Source organism: Gadus morhua, chromosome 18, assembly GCF_902167405.1.
Source record: "Gadus morhua chromosome 18, gadMor3.0, whole genome shotgun sequence".
Taxonomy (NCBI): domain Eukaryota; kingdom Metazoa; phylum Chordata; class Actinopteri; order Gadiformes; family Gadidae; genus Gadus; species Gadus morhua.
Window position 1 is genome coordinate 9,261,540 of NC_044065.1, and position 16,624 is coordinate 9,278,163.

General features: G+C 42.7%; 1 protein-coding gene across 1 annotated transcript; it reads left to right on the forward strand.

Annotated features, from left to right (window-relative positions):
* Nucleotides 1-8,622: 8,622 nt before the first annotated feature.
* Nucleotides 8,623-16,425, forward strand: LOC115530654 (cerebellar degeneration-related protein 2). Its single transcript, XM_030339340.1, has 6 exons — nucleotides 8,623-8,903; nucleotides 9,245-9,357; nucleotides 10,664-10,812; nucleotides 11,394-11,552; nucleotides 13,932-14,154; nucleotides 14,605-16,425. The coding sequence occupies exons 1-6, from the start codon at nucleotides 8,822-8,824 to the stop codon at nucleotides 15,265-15,267; spliced, it is 1,389 nt and encodes a 462-aa protein (XP_030195200.1). The 5' UTR covers nucleotides 8,623-8,821; the 3' UTR covers nucleotides 15,268-16,425.
* Nucleotides 16,426-16,624: the final 199 nt, after the last annotated feature.

Sequence of the window (16,624 nt, forward strand, 5' to 3'; positions counted from 1 at the left end):
AGCACTGTCCTTTTTATCAAAAGATACGTAAAGGGTAACACTGTCGTTCTTTATCTGTCGTCATGAAAAACCCATAAGGGGTAACACTGTCGAAATGTATCGAATAAAACATAGGGGGTAACACTGTAGTTTTTATCAAATGAAACATGAGGGGTGACACTGTGTTTTTTTATTGGTCGTCATGAAAAAAAACATAAGGGGTAACACTGTCGTTTTTTATCGGTCGTAATGAAAAAAAACATAAGGGGTAACACTGTTGTTTTTTATCGGCCGTCATGAAAAAAAACATAAGGGGTAACACTGTCGTTTTTTATTGGTCGTCATGAAAAAAAACATAAGGGAAATAGTAGAAATACACACATACATTTTAATGTCATGTATATCCTCTTTATTGATGATTGATTATTATATTTTGTCTTTGCCTCAGTGGTGCAGTGGAGTGCGTTCTGGCTAACCGCCTGGAGACCGGGGTTCAAGTCCGGTTGATGTCTTCTGTTGAAATGTCGAAATTTATCAAATAAAACATAAGGGGTAACACTGTCTTTTTTATTGGTCGTCATGAAAAAAAACATAAAGGCTAACACTGTTGTTTTTTATTGGTCCTCATGAAAAAAAACATAAGGGGTAACACTGTCGTTTTTTATTGGTCCTCATGAAAAAAACCATGAAAAAATCATGAAAAAAAACATAAAGGCTAACGCTGTCGTTTTTTATTGGTCGTCATGAAAAAAAACATAAGGGGTAACACTGACGTTTTTTATCGGTCGTCATAAAAAAAAACATAAGGGGTAACACTGTCGTTTTTTATCGGTCGTCATGAAAAAAAATATAAGGGGTAACACTGTTGTTTTTTATCGGTCGTCATGAAAAAAAACATAAAGGGTAACACTGTTGTTTTTTATTGGTCGTCATGAAAAAAAACATAAGGGGTAACACTGTTGTTTTTTATTGGTCGTCATGAAAAAAAACATAAGGTGTAACACTGTTGTTTTTTATTGGTCGTCATGAGAAAAAACATAAGGTGTAACACTGTTGTTTTTTATTGGTCGTCATGAAAAAAAACATAAGGTGTAACACTGTTGTTTTTTATTGGTCGTCATGAGAAAAAACATAAGGTGTAAGAGAGAGAGAGAGACGACCAATAAAAAACAACAGTGTTACCCTTTATGTTTTTTTTCATGACGACGATAAAAAACAACAGTGTTACCCCTTATATTTTTTTTCATGACGACCGATAAAAAACGACAGTGTTACCCCTTATGTTTTTTTTTATGACGACCGATAAAAAACGTCAGTGTTACCCCTTATGTTTTTTTTCATGACGACCAATAAAAAACGACAGCGTTAGCCTTTATGTTTTTTTTCATGATTTTTTCATGTTTTTTTTCATGAGGACCAATAAAAAACGACAGTGTTACACCTTATGTTTTTTTTCATGAGGACCAATAAAAAACAACAGTGTTACCCCTTATGTTTTTTTTCATGAGGACCAATAAAAAACGACAGTGTTACCCCTTATGTTTTTTTTCATGACGACCAATAAAAAACAACAGTGTTAGCCTTTATGTTTTTTTTCATGACGACCAATAAAAAAGACAGTGTTACCGCTTATGTTTTATTTGATAAATTTCGACATTTCAACAGAAGACTTCAACCGGACTTGAACCCCGGTCTCCAGGGGGTTAGCCAGAACGCACTCCACTGCACCACTGAGGCGAAGACAAAAGATATTATTCAATCATCAATAAAGAGGATATACATGACATTAAAATGTATGTTTGTTTATTTTGTCTGTGTTGATATGGATCCTCCTGGGTCTGAAATAAAGAATTATTATTATGTGTGTATTTCTATTATTTCCCTTATGTTTTTTTTCATGACGACCAATAAAAAACAACAGTGTCCCCTTATATTTTATTTGAGAAAGACAACAGTGTTACCCCTTATGTTTTTTTTCATGACGACCAATAAAAAACAAGTGTTACCCCTCATGTTTTTTTTCATGACGACCAATAAATGACGATCTCTGCATATATAATAATAAAAATAATAAATAGACATGGGGAGAGACAGACAGGCTCCACACGGGGAGAGAGAGAGAGACAGGCTACACACGGGGAGAGAGAGAGAGACAGGCTCCACACGGGGAGAGAGAGAGACAGGCTCTATATAATAATAATAAATAGACATGGGGAGAGACAGACAGGCTCCACACGGGGAGAGAGACAGGCTCCACACGGGGAGAGAGAGACAGACAGGCTCCACACGGGGAGAGAGAGAGAGACAGGCTCCACACGGGGAGAGAGAGAGAGAGAGAGAGAGAGAGAGAGAGAGACAGGCTCCACACGGGGAGAGAGAGACAGGCTCCACACGGGGAGAGAGAGAGAGAGAGGCTCCACACGGGGAGAGAGAGACAGACAGGCTCCACACGGGGAGAGAGAGAGACAGCCTCCACACGGGGAGAGAGAGAGACAGGCAGGCTCCACACAGGGAGATAGATAAACCGACCCCCACCGGGTTTGAACTGGGGACCGTGTAGCTGTGAGGCAGCAGTGCTAACCACTGTGCCAGCACGACACCGGTGCTAGAGGCTGAACGTATTTGACTACATTCAGCGTCATCATCTAGTGGTAATAAGCTCAAGAAGCGCATGGACATGAATGTCCGTTCCTCAAGGACACGGCTGTGCCTGTTTTCTCATCTCAACACACCGACTCGGGTAACCCCTTATGGATTTTTCATGACGACAGATAAAAAACGACAGTGTTACCATTTACGTTTCATTTGATAAAAACGACAGTGTGACCCCTTATTTTTTTTTCATGACGACCAATCAAAAACAACAGTGTTACCCCTTATGTTTTTCTCATTGACGACCGATAAAAAACGACAGTGTTACCCCTTATGTTTTTTTCATGACGACCAATAAAAAACAATAGTGTTAGCCCTTATGGTTTTTTTCATGACGACCAAAGAAAAACGACAGTGTCACCCCTCATGTTTCATTTGATAAAAACGACAGTGTTACCCCCTATGTTTTATTCTAGACATTTCGACTGTGTTACCCCTTTTGGATTTTTCATGACGACAGATAAAAACAACAGTGTTACCCCTTGTGTTTTTATTTCATGACGACCAATAAAAAACAACAGCGTCACCCCTTATGTTTTTTTTCATGACGACCGATAAAAAACGACAGTGTTACCCCTTAAAGTTTTTTTTCATGACGACCGATAAAAAACGACAGTGTTACCCCTTGTGTTTTTTTTCATGAAGACCAATAAAAAACAACAGCGTTACCCCTCATGTTTTTTTTCATGACGACCGATAAAAAACGACAGTGTTACCCCTTATGTTTTTTTTCATGACGACCAAAGAAAAACGACAGTGTCACCCCTCATGTTTCATTTGATAAAAACGACAGTTACCCCCTATGTTTTATTCTATACATTTAGACTGTGTTACCCCTTATGGATTTTTCATGACGACAGATAAAAAAAACAGTGTTACCCCTTGTGTTTTTATTTCATGACGACCAATAAAAAACGACAGTGTTACCCCTTATGGTTTTTTTCATGAGGACCAATAAAAAACAACAGTGTTACTCCTTATGCTTTTTTTCATGACGACCAATAAAAAATGACAGTGTTACCTCTTATGTTTATTTTCATGAGGACCAATAAAAAACAACAGTGTTACTCCTCATGCTTTTTTTCATGACGACCAATAAAAAATGACAGTGTTACCTCTTATGTTTATTTTCATGAGGACCAATAAAAAACGACAGTGTTACCCCTTATGTTTTTTTTCATGAGGACCAATAAAAAAGGACAGTGTTACCCCTTATGTTTTTTTTCATGAGGACCCCTATGTATATTTGATGAATTTCGACATTTCAACAGAAGCCATCAACCGGACTTGAACCACGGTCTCCAGGGGATTAGGCAGCGTGCACTCCGCTGCACCACTGAGGCGTAGACAGAACATATTAATCAATCATCAATAAAGATGATATACATGACATTAAAATGTATGTTTGTTTATTTTGTCTTGATATGGATCCTCCTGGGTCTGAAATAAAGAATTATTATTATGTGTGTATTTCTATTATTTCCCTTATGTTTTTTTTCATGACGACCAATAAAAAACAACAGTGTCCCCTTATATTTTATTTGAGAAAGACAACAGTGTTACCCCTTATGTTTTTTTTCATGACGACCAATAAAAAACAAGTGTTACCCCTCATGTTTTTTTTCATGACGACCAATAAAAAACGACAGTGTTACCCCTTATGTTTTTTCTCATGACGACCGATAAAAAATGACAGTGTTACCCCTTATGTTTTTTTTCATGAAGACCAATAAAAAACGACAGTGTTACCCCTTTTGTTTTTTTTCATGACGACCAATAAAAAACAACATTGTTACACCTTATGTTTTTTCTCATGACGACCGATAAAAAACGACAGTGTTACCCCTTATGTTTTTTTTCATGAAGACCAATAAAAAACGACAGTGTTACCCCTTTTGTTTTTTTTCATGACGACCAATAAAAAACAACATTGTTACACCTTATGTTTTTTCTCATGACGACCAATAAAAAACAACAGTGTTACACCATATGTTTTTTTTCATGACGACCAATAAAAAACAACAGTGTTACCCCTTATGTTTTTTTTCATGACGACCGATAGAAAACAACAGTGTTACCCCTTATATTTTTTTTCATGACGACCGATAGAAAACAACAGTGTTACCCCTTATATTTTTTTTCATGACGACCGATAAAAAACGACAGTGTTACCCCTTATGTTTTTTTTCATGAGGACCAATAAAAAAGGACAGTGTTACCCCTTATGTTTTTTTTCATGACGACCGATTAAAAACGACAGTGTTACCCCTTATGTTTTTTTTCATGACGACCGATAAAAAACAACAGTGTTACCCCTCATGTTTTTTTTCATGACGACCGATAAAAAACAACAGTGTTACCCCTCATGTTTTTTTTCATGACGACCGATAAAAAACGACAGTGTTACCCCTTATGTTTTTTCTCATGCCTACCGATAAAAAACGACAGTGTTACCCCTTATGTTTTTTTTCATGACGACCGATAAAAAACAACAGTGTTACCCCTTATGTTTTTTTTCATGAGGACCGATAAAAAACAACAGTGTTACCCCTTATGGTTTTTTTCATGAGGACCGATAAAAAACAACAGTGTTACCCCTTATGTTTTTTTTCATGACGACCAATAAAAAACGACAGTGTTACCCCTTATGTTTTTTTCATGACAACCAATAATAAACAACAGTGTTACCCCTTATGTTTTTTTTCAGGACGACCGATAAAAAACAACAGTGTTACCCCTTATGTTTTTTTTCATGACGACCAATAAAAAACGACAGTGTTACCCCTTATGTTTTTTTCATGACAACCAATAATAAACAACAGTGTTACCCCTTATGTTTTTTTTCATGACGACCAATAAAAAACGACAGTGTTACCCCTTATGTATTTTTCATGACAACCAATAATAAACAACAGTGTTACCCCTTATGGTTTTTTTCAGGACGACCAATAAGAAACAACTGTGTTACACCTTATGTTATTTTTCATGACGACCAATAATAAACAACAGTGTTACCCCTTATGTTTTTTTTCAGGACGACCAATAAGAAACAACTGTGTTACACCTTATGTTATTTTTCATGACGACCAATAAAAAACAACAGTGTTACCCCTTATGGTTTTTTCATGAGGACCAATAAAAAACAACAGTGTTACCCCTTATGTTTTTTTTCATGAGGACCAATAAAAAACGACAGTGTTACCCCTTATGTTTTTTTTCATGAGGACCAATAAAAAACGACAGTGTTACCCCTTATGTTTTTTTTCATGAGTACCAATAAAAAAGGACAGTGTTACCCCTTATGTTTTTTTTCATGAAGACCAATAAAAAACGACAGTGTTACCCCTTATGTTTTTTTCATGACGACCAATAATAAACAACAGTGTTACCCCTTATGTTTTTTTTCATGAAGACCAATAAAAAACAACAGTATTACCCCTTATGTTTTTTTTCATGACGACATATAAAATAACAAGAGTGTTAGCCCCTATGTTTTATTTGATGAATTTCGACATTTCAACAGATGACATCAACCGGACTTGAACCCCGGTCTCCAGGCGGTTAGGCAGAGTGCACTCCACTGCACCACAGAGGCGAAGACAAAACATATGAATCAATCATCACTAAAGAGGATCTACATGACATTAAAATGTATGTTTGTTTATTTTGTCTGTGTTGATATGGATCCTCCTGGGTCTGAAATAAAGAATTATTATTATGTGTGTATTTCTATTATTTCCCTTATGTTTTTTTTCATGACGACCAATAAAAAAACGACAGTGTTACCCCTTATGGTTTTTTTCATGACAACCAATAAAAAACAACAGTGTTACCCCTTATGTTTTTTTTTTTTTCATGAGGACCAATAAAAAACGACAGTGCTACCCCTTGTGTTTTTTTTCATGACGACCGATTAAAAACGACAGTGTTACCCCTTATGTTTTTTTTCATGACGACCGATAAAAAACAACAGTGTTACCCCTCATGTTTTTTTTTCATGACGACCGATAAAAAACGACAGTGTTACCCCTTATGTTTTTTTTCATGACGACCGATAAAAAACGTCAGTGTTACCCCTTAGGTTTTTTTTCATGACGACCAATAAAAAACGACAGTGTTACCCCTTATGTTTTTTAATGACGACCGATAAAAAACGTCAGTGTTACCCCTTATGTTTTTTTCATGACGACCAATAAAAAACAGCAGCGTTACCCCTTATGTTTTTTTTCATGAGGACCAATAAAAAACGACAGTGTTACCCCTTATGTTTTTTTTCATGAGGACCAATAAAAAAGGACAGTGTTACCCCTTATGTTTTTTTTCATGAGGACCAATAAAAAAGGACAGTGCTACCCCTTGTGTTTTTTTTCATGACGACCGATAAAAAAAGACAGTGTTACCCCTTATGTCTTTTTTCATGACGACCGATAAAAAACGACAGTGTTACCCCTTATGTTTTTTTTCATGAGGACCAATAAAAAACTACAGTGTTACCCCTTATGTTTTTTTTCATGAGGACCGATAAAAAACGACAGTGTTACCCCTTATGTTTTTTTTCATGAGGACCGATAAAAAACGACAGTGTTACCCCTTATGTTTTTTTCATGAGGACCAATAGTAAACAAAAGTGTTACCCCTTATGTTTTTTTTCATGAGGACCAATAAAAAACAACAGTGTTACCCCTTATGTTTTTTTTCATGACGACCAATAAAAAACAAGAGTGTTAGCCCCTATGTTTTATTTGATGAATTTCGACATTTCATCAGAAGACATCAACTTGAACCCCGGTCTCCAGGGGGTTAGGCAGAGTGCACTCCACTGAACCACTGAGGCGAAGACAAAACATATTAATCAATCATCAATAAAGAGGATATACATGACATTAAAATGTATTTTCGTTTATTTTGTATGTGTTGATGGTTATATAGTGTTCTATATATATATATATATATATCTATGATGGGACCTATGAGATCGAAAAATATGAATGGGTGTCAATGGAGAGAAAATAATTATTTTCTGGTCCCGGTCTTTATATGCCCTGGATTACACATATGTTGTTTGTGGATTTAAATGATCATTTTTCATGCAAAGACTTCAACCGTTTATTGTGCAATTGTTCAGATAAAGGCTGTAGAGAAAACACAACGAGAAAGACTACACGGCTCGTATGTGACGTCACGCTCCCTGCGACTGGCGTGGAGAAGACCGACAATCTTCCCATCGGCATAACTGAAACTCTGCACGTGCCCCGACTTATGATGGTTTTCACCTCTTTCGATGCTTTTATCCTCCCCTTGGAAACAGCGGTGAAGTGGGGCAGAGAGATCGCCATCTCTGTGCCGAGTTCCAAGTGCGGGTGTTGTGACGTATATCATATGCGTCGAGAGCAGCGAAGAGCTGTAGTTCACAAAGCGGCCTCACATAAAACCTAAAATTATCAATCTTCTTCACGACAATTTTTAGTTTTCTTTGCATGAAAAATTATCATTCAAATCCACAAACAACATATGTGTAATCCAGGTCATATAAAGACTGGGACCAGAAAATAATTATTTTCTCTCCATTGACACCCATTCATATTTTTCGATCTCATCGGTCCCATGAGCTCTACCGGAAGAGGCGTGACTTCGCCACTCTAGCGGACTGCTGATCAACACTACGAATGCTGGTAAATCGAATAAATTGTAAAAAGATCACACCATGTGAGGTTATTTTGAAAAGCTTTGGAAGTTTATTTACAACACTATTTACATGGTTTCGGAGTAGTACACTTTGACATTTTAATACAGTTCAGCGAGAAAGGCGACGAAGAATAAGAAGGGGGCGTTCCAGTCTGCGTCAACGTGAACCCCCACCACACGAGAACGCCCATTTGCGTCTGCAGTGGGATGATATTGCTCTGATCTACCTCAGCGACACGCAACTTCTCGTGCGTGTGTAACGTGTTGTCAAACGATGAACCAATCAGAGACCACGGTGGCGGATGCCCGGGCTTCAGTTGCACCCTGCAAGCCAGGGGACGCCGTCGTTTAGTACAGCGCATGCCGGCTGACGGCTCCTCCTGGATTGGACTGATACCGGGGCTGGAAGGGCAAACATTTCAGTTATCGTTTTTTGTGGTCGTCTTCTTACAGCAAATATATATTTTTATTAAAACGACGCCGGTGTTGCGTGTGTAAATTAAGGATGCTGACCGATATGATTGTGGAGGAAGAATTCGAAATCAAGGAAGAGGAGCCCTGGTATGACAAGCGAGACCTTGAACACGGTACCGGTTCCTTTTGTCCATTCTTCGTTGCAATTCATGCACTTGTCTCAATGATGTCTGTAAATAGTTGTATTTGATGTAGTTCGCACAATTACCCAAGGCAGAACGGTCATTGTACGTGCAGGTGTCAAGACGTATGCTACCGTATGCGGCAGAATGCATACGTTTCCTGAATGTGTACCTTTTTTATTTCTGGCGGCTGTGTTTTGTCAGGCACATCTTAAGGAAATGTAATTGAGCTAGATCTTGCTTTGCATCGAGCTTTGCAATCAGCAAGACGTGGTTATTTGGTGGTCGGTGAGGCTCACATCCTGTTTTAACGGTTCTCTCCCCCTTGGTAGATCTGCACCTGGCAGCAGAGCTGGGGAAAACTCTTCTGGATCGCAACAAAGAGCTGGAACAGGGCCTCCAGCAGATGTACTCCACCAACCAAGAGCAACTACAGGAGATAGAGGTATGGGTTCACCCTGCTGCCAACTCTCTGAGCTTAAAAGTCCACAAGTAAATCCACAAGCCGAATGGTACTATATTATGAAAATAATCCTCACTGGCAATAACTGAGGCTGACCAAGGCTGTAATTCATTAAGAAAGTGGTTTGTTTGGGTACAGTAAACGGGCAAAGTCCACACATTTCCGATGGTAAGGCCAGTAATATGTGTTCATATCAGTTGAACACATATTTTTGGATAGCAAATATTGTTGCCTTGGTTTCCTATATTCAACCATGTTAAAAATAACTGGGGAAGCTTATCATGGTTTTCAAGACAGATGATGATGACTCATCAAACCTATAAGACAAATGCAAGCTAACGTGTCGTTGTTGTTGTCGTGTTCACCCATGGCTGGTACTAGTCCTAATAGCAACACCAATCCCTGGGGAAGTGTTTAATCACTCTTGGAAGAGTTCCTGGCACTGTGGCCTATGCTCGGACGCCCCTCAATGTAGTGTTCCTTTAACACTGTAGTAGAGTGAATATCACACATAATCGTTATTGTAAGATCTTCAGCTGCCCAAATGTAGTTGGTCATATTTGGTTAGCCACACATTTGGTTTTAAGTTGTAGGCGTTTTATGTCCTCCTCAGCTGATTAGATAAAATGTACTTGTTCGAGGGTGAAAGGTGGGAACAGGGAGTTGGTGTGTTGTTCATGTAGTGAGACTGTGTCCTACTCCACGTGTACCCCGCTGTGGTTGGCTCAATCTTGGCTAATCTAATCTCGAAGCATCCGTTCTCCTAACGATTATATAATATGATCAGATGAATATTGAGCTTCCGTACTTAGGCTAACTGATATCACCGTCAATGTCACGCTGTGTTAAAGCTCTTGTTTTTATTGTGACTGCGTATCATTTTATGGTGATCTTTGACCCATTAGTAGCCCTGCGTGTAACCGTTTGGAAGGAGATGTGGAAGAGCAAAGGTTTTGCATGGCATTTGAATGCCGGATTAAGATCACACCAGCATTTCTTTATGATGTGAGACATGTATCATCACGCTGGTTTTGTGGTCTGTGTGTGGTTGCCTTCGTTCTACAAAATAAAGAAGGAGACCTTTTTCTCTTTTCGTATCATTAGTAGTAAAGGGATCGACTATGTTTTAAGGATCGAAGTTATCCACTAACAAGGAGGTTTTTGGTAGTTCCCCAATAATATCGTCTACCTCTCTTTACGCATTTCCCACCAACATGCACGGCCTCTCCATTCTCTGCTTACCCTCTCGCCCCTCTCTCTCTCTCTCTCCCCCTCCGTCGCCCCCAAGTACCTGACCAAGCAGGTGGAGGTCCTCCGGCAGGTCAACGAGCAGCACGCCAAGGTGTACGAGCAGCTGGACGCGACCTCCAGGGACCTGGAGCAGACCAACCACCGGCTGGGCCTGGACAACCGCGGCGCCCAGCAGAAGATCCAGAGGTGAAGAGGAGGGAGGAGGAGGGAGGGAGTGAGGGAGGGAGGGCAGGACAGCCGGACAGCCGGTCGGTCGGTCGGTCGGTCGCTGGGCTGGCTCTTCTCGGGCTGAAACAACTCTCCTGCCGCTCTACTGAACCATGCACCTGTCAGGGATTGTTTTGGATGGGTTTCATGCCGCAGGGACTGGAGTGCACAATGAGTCACGCTCAAACAGTTTGTTTGGGATTCGGTGGGGCGGCAGGAAATGTATTACATATATATACTATTTCAGCTAAGCGTTTTTTAAAGTGCTATGCAATTTCAAGACAAGCAAGAGTGGCAGATTTGAGTGCGGCCATTTCAAATCCAATATTATATATAATGGAGGAAGGAGAGTCACAGGAGAGTTGGTTTTTGGTTGATAGTTTAGGTTCCCTCAACATTTTGTGTAAAACATCGTTCTAAGAGGGCTGAAGACCGGGACCTTTCACACCAGAAGACCTTTTCACTAGATGTCGCAAGGAACCAAACAGGTGGCAGGCTGATGATTGGGGAGGACTCACACTCTCTCTCCCTCTACGCCTGCTCCCTCCTTCCCTGGGCAGACTGACGGAGACGGCGGAGGGGCTTCAGAGCCAGGCCGAGGAGCTGCAGCGGGAGCTGGAGGACGTGAAGAACAGCCCCCCCCAGCGGACCACGCCCCCCGGGGACCCCCGTAGCACCCACAGCGTGTCCTGCCTGCAGGAGCTGCAGAGCACCCTCAGGTGAGACGGACGCCCCCCGCTCCAGAAGGGTGCGGGGCGGAAGGCCCCTGACGGTTCTTATTGTAAGGTCTTCATTGGGGTTAGGGTTAGGTCTAACCCCAGAGTCCTAACCCGTACACCTCAGTCAATGTTGACGTGACGATTATTTGATTCATCCGCAAGAAATGGCTTGAATCTAATTATATTTAATAAGATAATTGATCAGGTAAAAATGCAACACATTTGCTGCCTAATGCCTCAGAAATTAATTTTAATATTTGATTGGATCGGTTTTTTAATTTATATTAAAACTTTGGTGGTGACTTGTCAGATAGAGAAGGCACATTTAAGACTTTGGGCTCTGGTAACTCCTGATGGGCCCTTGGCTAGGGAGCAGGACATTTTATAGACCCCCGAGTGTGTGACCCACGCTCTGAAGAGGTAATACAGTAATTCCTTCTTCCAATCCTCCCCAGCATAAGCCCTCCTCTAGACAAACTAAGCCTAATACTTGTCTTGGCGTTTGACACGTCTTACCCACCCAGGGCCTGTACTTCCAGGTCACTCCATGTAAACCAGTTAGCCCATAGGTGGTCTCAGCCTCTCCCGTTCATTGGCCCAGCGCCATCATGTGACCCGTGCTGAACGGCTGATGTGTGGAGCTTGGGAGTTAAGCCATGCGGTGCCTGGAAGAAACTCAAGACCCAATTCTCACTGGCTGTCAGCGTCCTCACGCACAGTAATGTCGATTTAGTTCCGGCCAGTGAATCTTTTTAATCATTATGTTTTCATTTTATTTTCAGTGCGACGGTCAATCCTATTTTCTTCATAGATCACTGAGTAACTATTTAACATTTGTTCCACCACGGGTCGGTTTTTCTAGAAGCTCTGTTTCCGGCGTATGCTCCGTGATTGGTCGTGTTTGCATGTCAATCAAGACCTGTAAGTAGGCGGTTCTTGGCCTAGTTAATCAACACTTTGTCCCAGACTTTCCATTATGGAAAGGTTGACTCTGCGAGACAAGGGGAGGGGTTCCCAAACTTGTTCATGTGGTCACCCTATGTGCCCAGGGCCCACCAAATATTTTGCGCAATAAAATAAAAACTAATTTTCTTTACGAACAAATAATAAAAATTCACTATGTATTTAGTTCATCAAAAAAGTGTTCCCCTTTTCAGTATTCAAACATACTTATAGTATGTTTGAGACATATATAGAGTATAGAGACATAGGCGTGCATAGATTTAAAAAATGACGTTGAACTATTTGTTCATCCCACCGTGGTCAGCTTGGTCCCTTGATAAGTTTTGTTACGGAACCACCTTTTATGTCTTTATTTGGGTCCAAGAGGAAGTCTGTGACAGGCAAACACAAAAGATATACGGCCCAACACCCCCATTGACCGCAGGCTGAAGAACTGTAGGCCAGAGCTGTGCCCTGGATATGGCTGAAGCCCTCGGGTCAGAGTCCAGCGTTGTTGGGTAGAGAGGAAGGGAGGAGCAGAGCGCTCTACAGTCTGTTCCCCTTCCAGTTTCATCTCGGCTTATCGATCGCTCACCGTTAGGCTAATCTCCTCAGGCCCCCCCCCCCCCCCCCCCCCCCCCCCCCCTCCCCGGCAGGTAAACTCGGTTCTTGTTTAGAGAGATGGCTCCATTTCCGCTGGCATTCGGCCGAACACTTCATCCCCTTATCTTGTTAGTCTTCCCTGTGCCCTCTTCCTTCGTCCATTTTTGGGTTTATTTTCATACCAACACAGTATTTGTGGACAGGATGGCGATGGATTGTCGTGTCACAAAAAGCTGCCCCACGCGTTCATCCCCGATGTCAGTGGCTTGTTGGTGGTGGCGGCCAGAAGCCGCTGTCTGGGCTTGGTCGGATATGAGTAGCATTGGGTCTAGCCTAAGGCCAAACAGGCAAAGTCTGAGTGTTAATCTCCTAGATAATGGATAGCCATTACATGCATTACATCACTATGGTGGCATCATCCTGTAGAAAAGAAAAAAGGAGGGTCTGCTCACTGTTTAAATGCTCCAGAAGTGGATTTATTAACAGGCAACGTTTCGATCTCTAGGGATCTTCATCAGGGCTGATGAAGGATGTGCGCGCCACACCTATTTTTAAGACATCATCGTGAAGAATACAATTCTTCATAATCCTTCACTTTATTTATGACGCACCTTCAGGAACACTGTTGCTGTGACAGAAGAGCCTCAGTGTGCAGGATTGGACTTGCATTGTGCTTGCAAAGAATTGCATGTCATCCATCCAATGCAGACGGTTAACCACACGTTTAGTCTTCATGCCGTTCACAGCTGAAGGAGGGTGGATGGTAGAGGAAGTGACAATCGTGACTGTGTCTGATGTGCATTTCCTCAGTAACGGCCGGTTCGCCCCTCACAGGTACGACGAGCACGACGGCTCCTCAGACGACCTCCACGCCGCGTCGTCCAAGCTGGAGTGGCGCGAGGAGGAGCAAGCGTCGCTGCGCCGCTCCCTCCGGGCCCTCCAGACCCAGCTTGCCAATGAGAGGGCTGGCAGGGAGGAGGCGGAGCGCGAGGCCGACGTGCTGGCCAATGAGAACGCGGCGCTGGAGCGGCAGCTGGACTTGATGGAGGGGTGCCGGGTCAGTGGTATTTTGAGGCTCAGACATGTTGGTGCTTGAGTCAGCATATCGCAGAGATATCGGTATGAAACGTAATCACTCAGTTAAATGCTTTAACTGAGCACATCCACGTACACTCCCAACACAAATAGTTTGACATCATATTCAGTGTGAAGGTTAGTGGCTCCTCCCCATACTACAGGTAATTGGTTCCTTAATTGGTTCGTAATTGGTAATTTTTTACATCCCTCACATCGGCATTGGCCCCATAAATCTTTTTTTAAGTGGTGGTGTTGGTACCCAAAGGGGTGGTTGCCCAGCCTAAAGGTACTGGGTTCGATCCCCCAATCCCTAGAACCTACCTGAACCCCGACTGACCCCTAACGTTCCCTGACTGACGGGTCTTGAATTCACTGAATATTACTCAGAACCCGTGGCCCTCCGTGACCTTTGACCCTGTTCCCCCTGCAGGCCCAGCTCGCCGAGGTGGAGTGCGAGGCGGCGGAGCTGCGGCTGCTCTGGCGCACAGAGCGCTCCGCCCGCTCCGCCGGCCGCGGGATGGGCCACGCCCACGCGGCCCCGCCCACCGCGCTGTTCCACAACCACGAGGACGAGGAAGACGAGGACCACGACGACGAGGACGACGATGACGGGGGGGATCTCGTGGTGGCGGCGGCGGCGGTGGCGGCGGGCAGCGGTACTCCCCAGAGGCCGGCGCCCACCGGCGCCTCCGCAAAGCGGGCCCGGGCGCGCCGCTCGGAGGCGGTGAAGTACCGCGGCATCTCGCTGCTCAACGAGGTGGACGCGCAGTACAGCGCCCTGCAGGTGAAGTACGAGGAGCTGCTGCAGCGCTGTGGGGCTCCTCCCAGGGCCCCGGACGGCGAGGGCCACAGCCACAAGGCCATCCAGACCGCCACCGCCCCCGCCGCCGCCGCCGCCCCCGCCACCGCCACCCCCGCCACCGCCACCCCCGCCGCCGCCGCCCCCGGTCGCCACGCCTCTTTGGGGGCCGCCTGCACGGACGATATCCAGCAGCCGGAGTACAAGGCGCTCTTCCAGGAGATCTTCGACTGTATTCAGAGAACCAAAGAGGACCTGAGTGGGGCCAGGGGGGCGTCCACACCCTGCTGCTGATCTGCTTCTTATTTTTCTTTGTTTTTTTACACGATTGCTTAAAAAAAATTAATATAAAAAAAAAAATGTAAGCATTGTGTACAGCCTGCGCTGATGCACTCGGCCACACGGGGAGGTTACTATTTATTGTTATTGACTCTTATGCCAGCCCGGAGCTGGAACCTACTGTACGGTGAAAACAAAAAAGAAAAAAAGTCTGTGGGGCTCAGAAGTTGGATGAGAGCGATGCGGAGGGAATCAAGACGGCGACACCAACTTAATTGGGTGATTTGTCTCGTGTTTTTTTTTGTTGCACAGAAACACCAGTGCCTAACGTCTTCCTGATCGAACCATCGCTCTACCTCAGCCTATGAGCACTACTTGACGAACAGCCAATAAGCTCCTTGGGATATTCTCTAGAGAGAAAAAAAAAAAACAGTCACTGAGCTGTAGCTTATAATTCTTGCTTCTTTGACATACTTAGAAGCGAAACATTTGACATCCATGGTGGCTGACTTTGTGGTGTACCTTTTGGCAGCAACTGAAGGTACAACTGCACACATTGTGTCAGGTGCTTAAATACCGTCTGAATGTTTTTAATATTGCCAGAACGGAATTACAGGAGATTTATGGTGCTCTATTGATTACATTAACGGTACTCGTCGAGTCTTCCCGAAATAGTGTTTATATTTGTTCATAGGATAAGCTCTGTCGACTGGATTATAGTGCACTAGGTGGAGCTTCTAAGGAATCTAAAGTATAATCGTACGTACTTACTGTAATGTCACTGGTCATCCACATATCAATTTCTAATGCAGGCGACTTAATTGTCTTCTAATGTGGCCTGTTAAGCCTGCTTGGCGTAATTGTAATGCTGTAACATATTGGTGCACTTTCCTTCTTGACTTGTATTTAAAATCACCATGAGATGCACTTTAGAATTGCACTGGGGATTGTCCCTTCTACCAATGCTTTATCATGGCGCTTGTGATTCCCATCGTTTGAAGTCACATCATGGACCTATTTGTTCAACAGCATTGATGTCTAGTTTAATTATACAATTAGTGAATGTTTTTGAACGTTTCATAACCTTGTCTGCTATCGCTGAGAAAGTGTTTGCTGTATGAATGAACTTTAAGGTGATGCTTGGAAATCAATAAATGCTCAATTCTCATTTTAGAGTTGCACATGGAAAAACAAATGACCTTTTATTCCTTTGTAGAAGTTATGGACACAAACTAAATTGTGCTGTTGGAATTATTTGACCAAGGACTGCAATGCTTGCTACAAATATATTTGTTAAAATAATCTGTAAATCATGTCATGGCACTGGGTTGTCTTCTCTGGTTTGCTTTTAGGGTTTGGCTACTGAATTCCT

Bases quoted from the DNA above. Each gene is read 5' to 3' on its own strand.
- LOC115530654 (XM_030339340.1), top strand. From the start codon at position 8,822: ATGCTGACCGATATGATTGTGGAGGAAGAATTCGAAATCAAGGAAGAG. The intron at 8,904-9,244 runs GTACCGGTTCCT...CCCCCTTGGTAG, and splicing joins CAAGCGAGACCTTGAACACG to ATCTGCACCTGGCAGCAGAG. The intron at 9,358-10,663 runs GTATGGGTTCAC...GTCGCCCCCAAG, and splicing joins AGCAACTACAGGAGATAGAG to TACCTGACCAAGCAGGTGGA.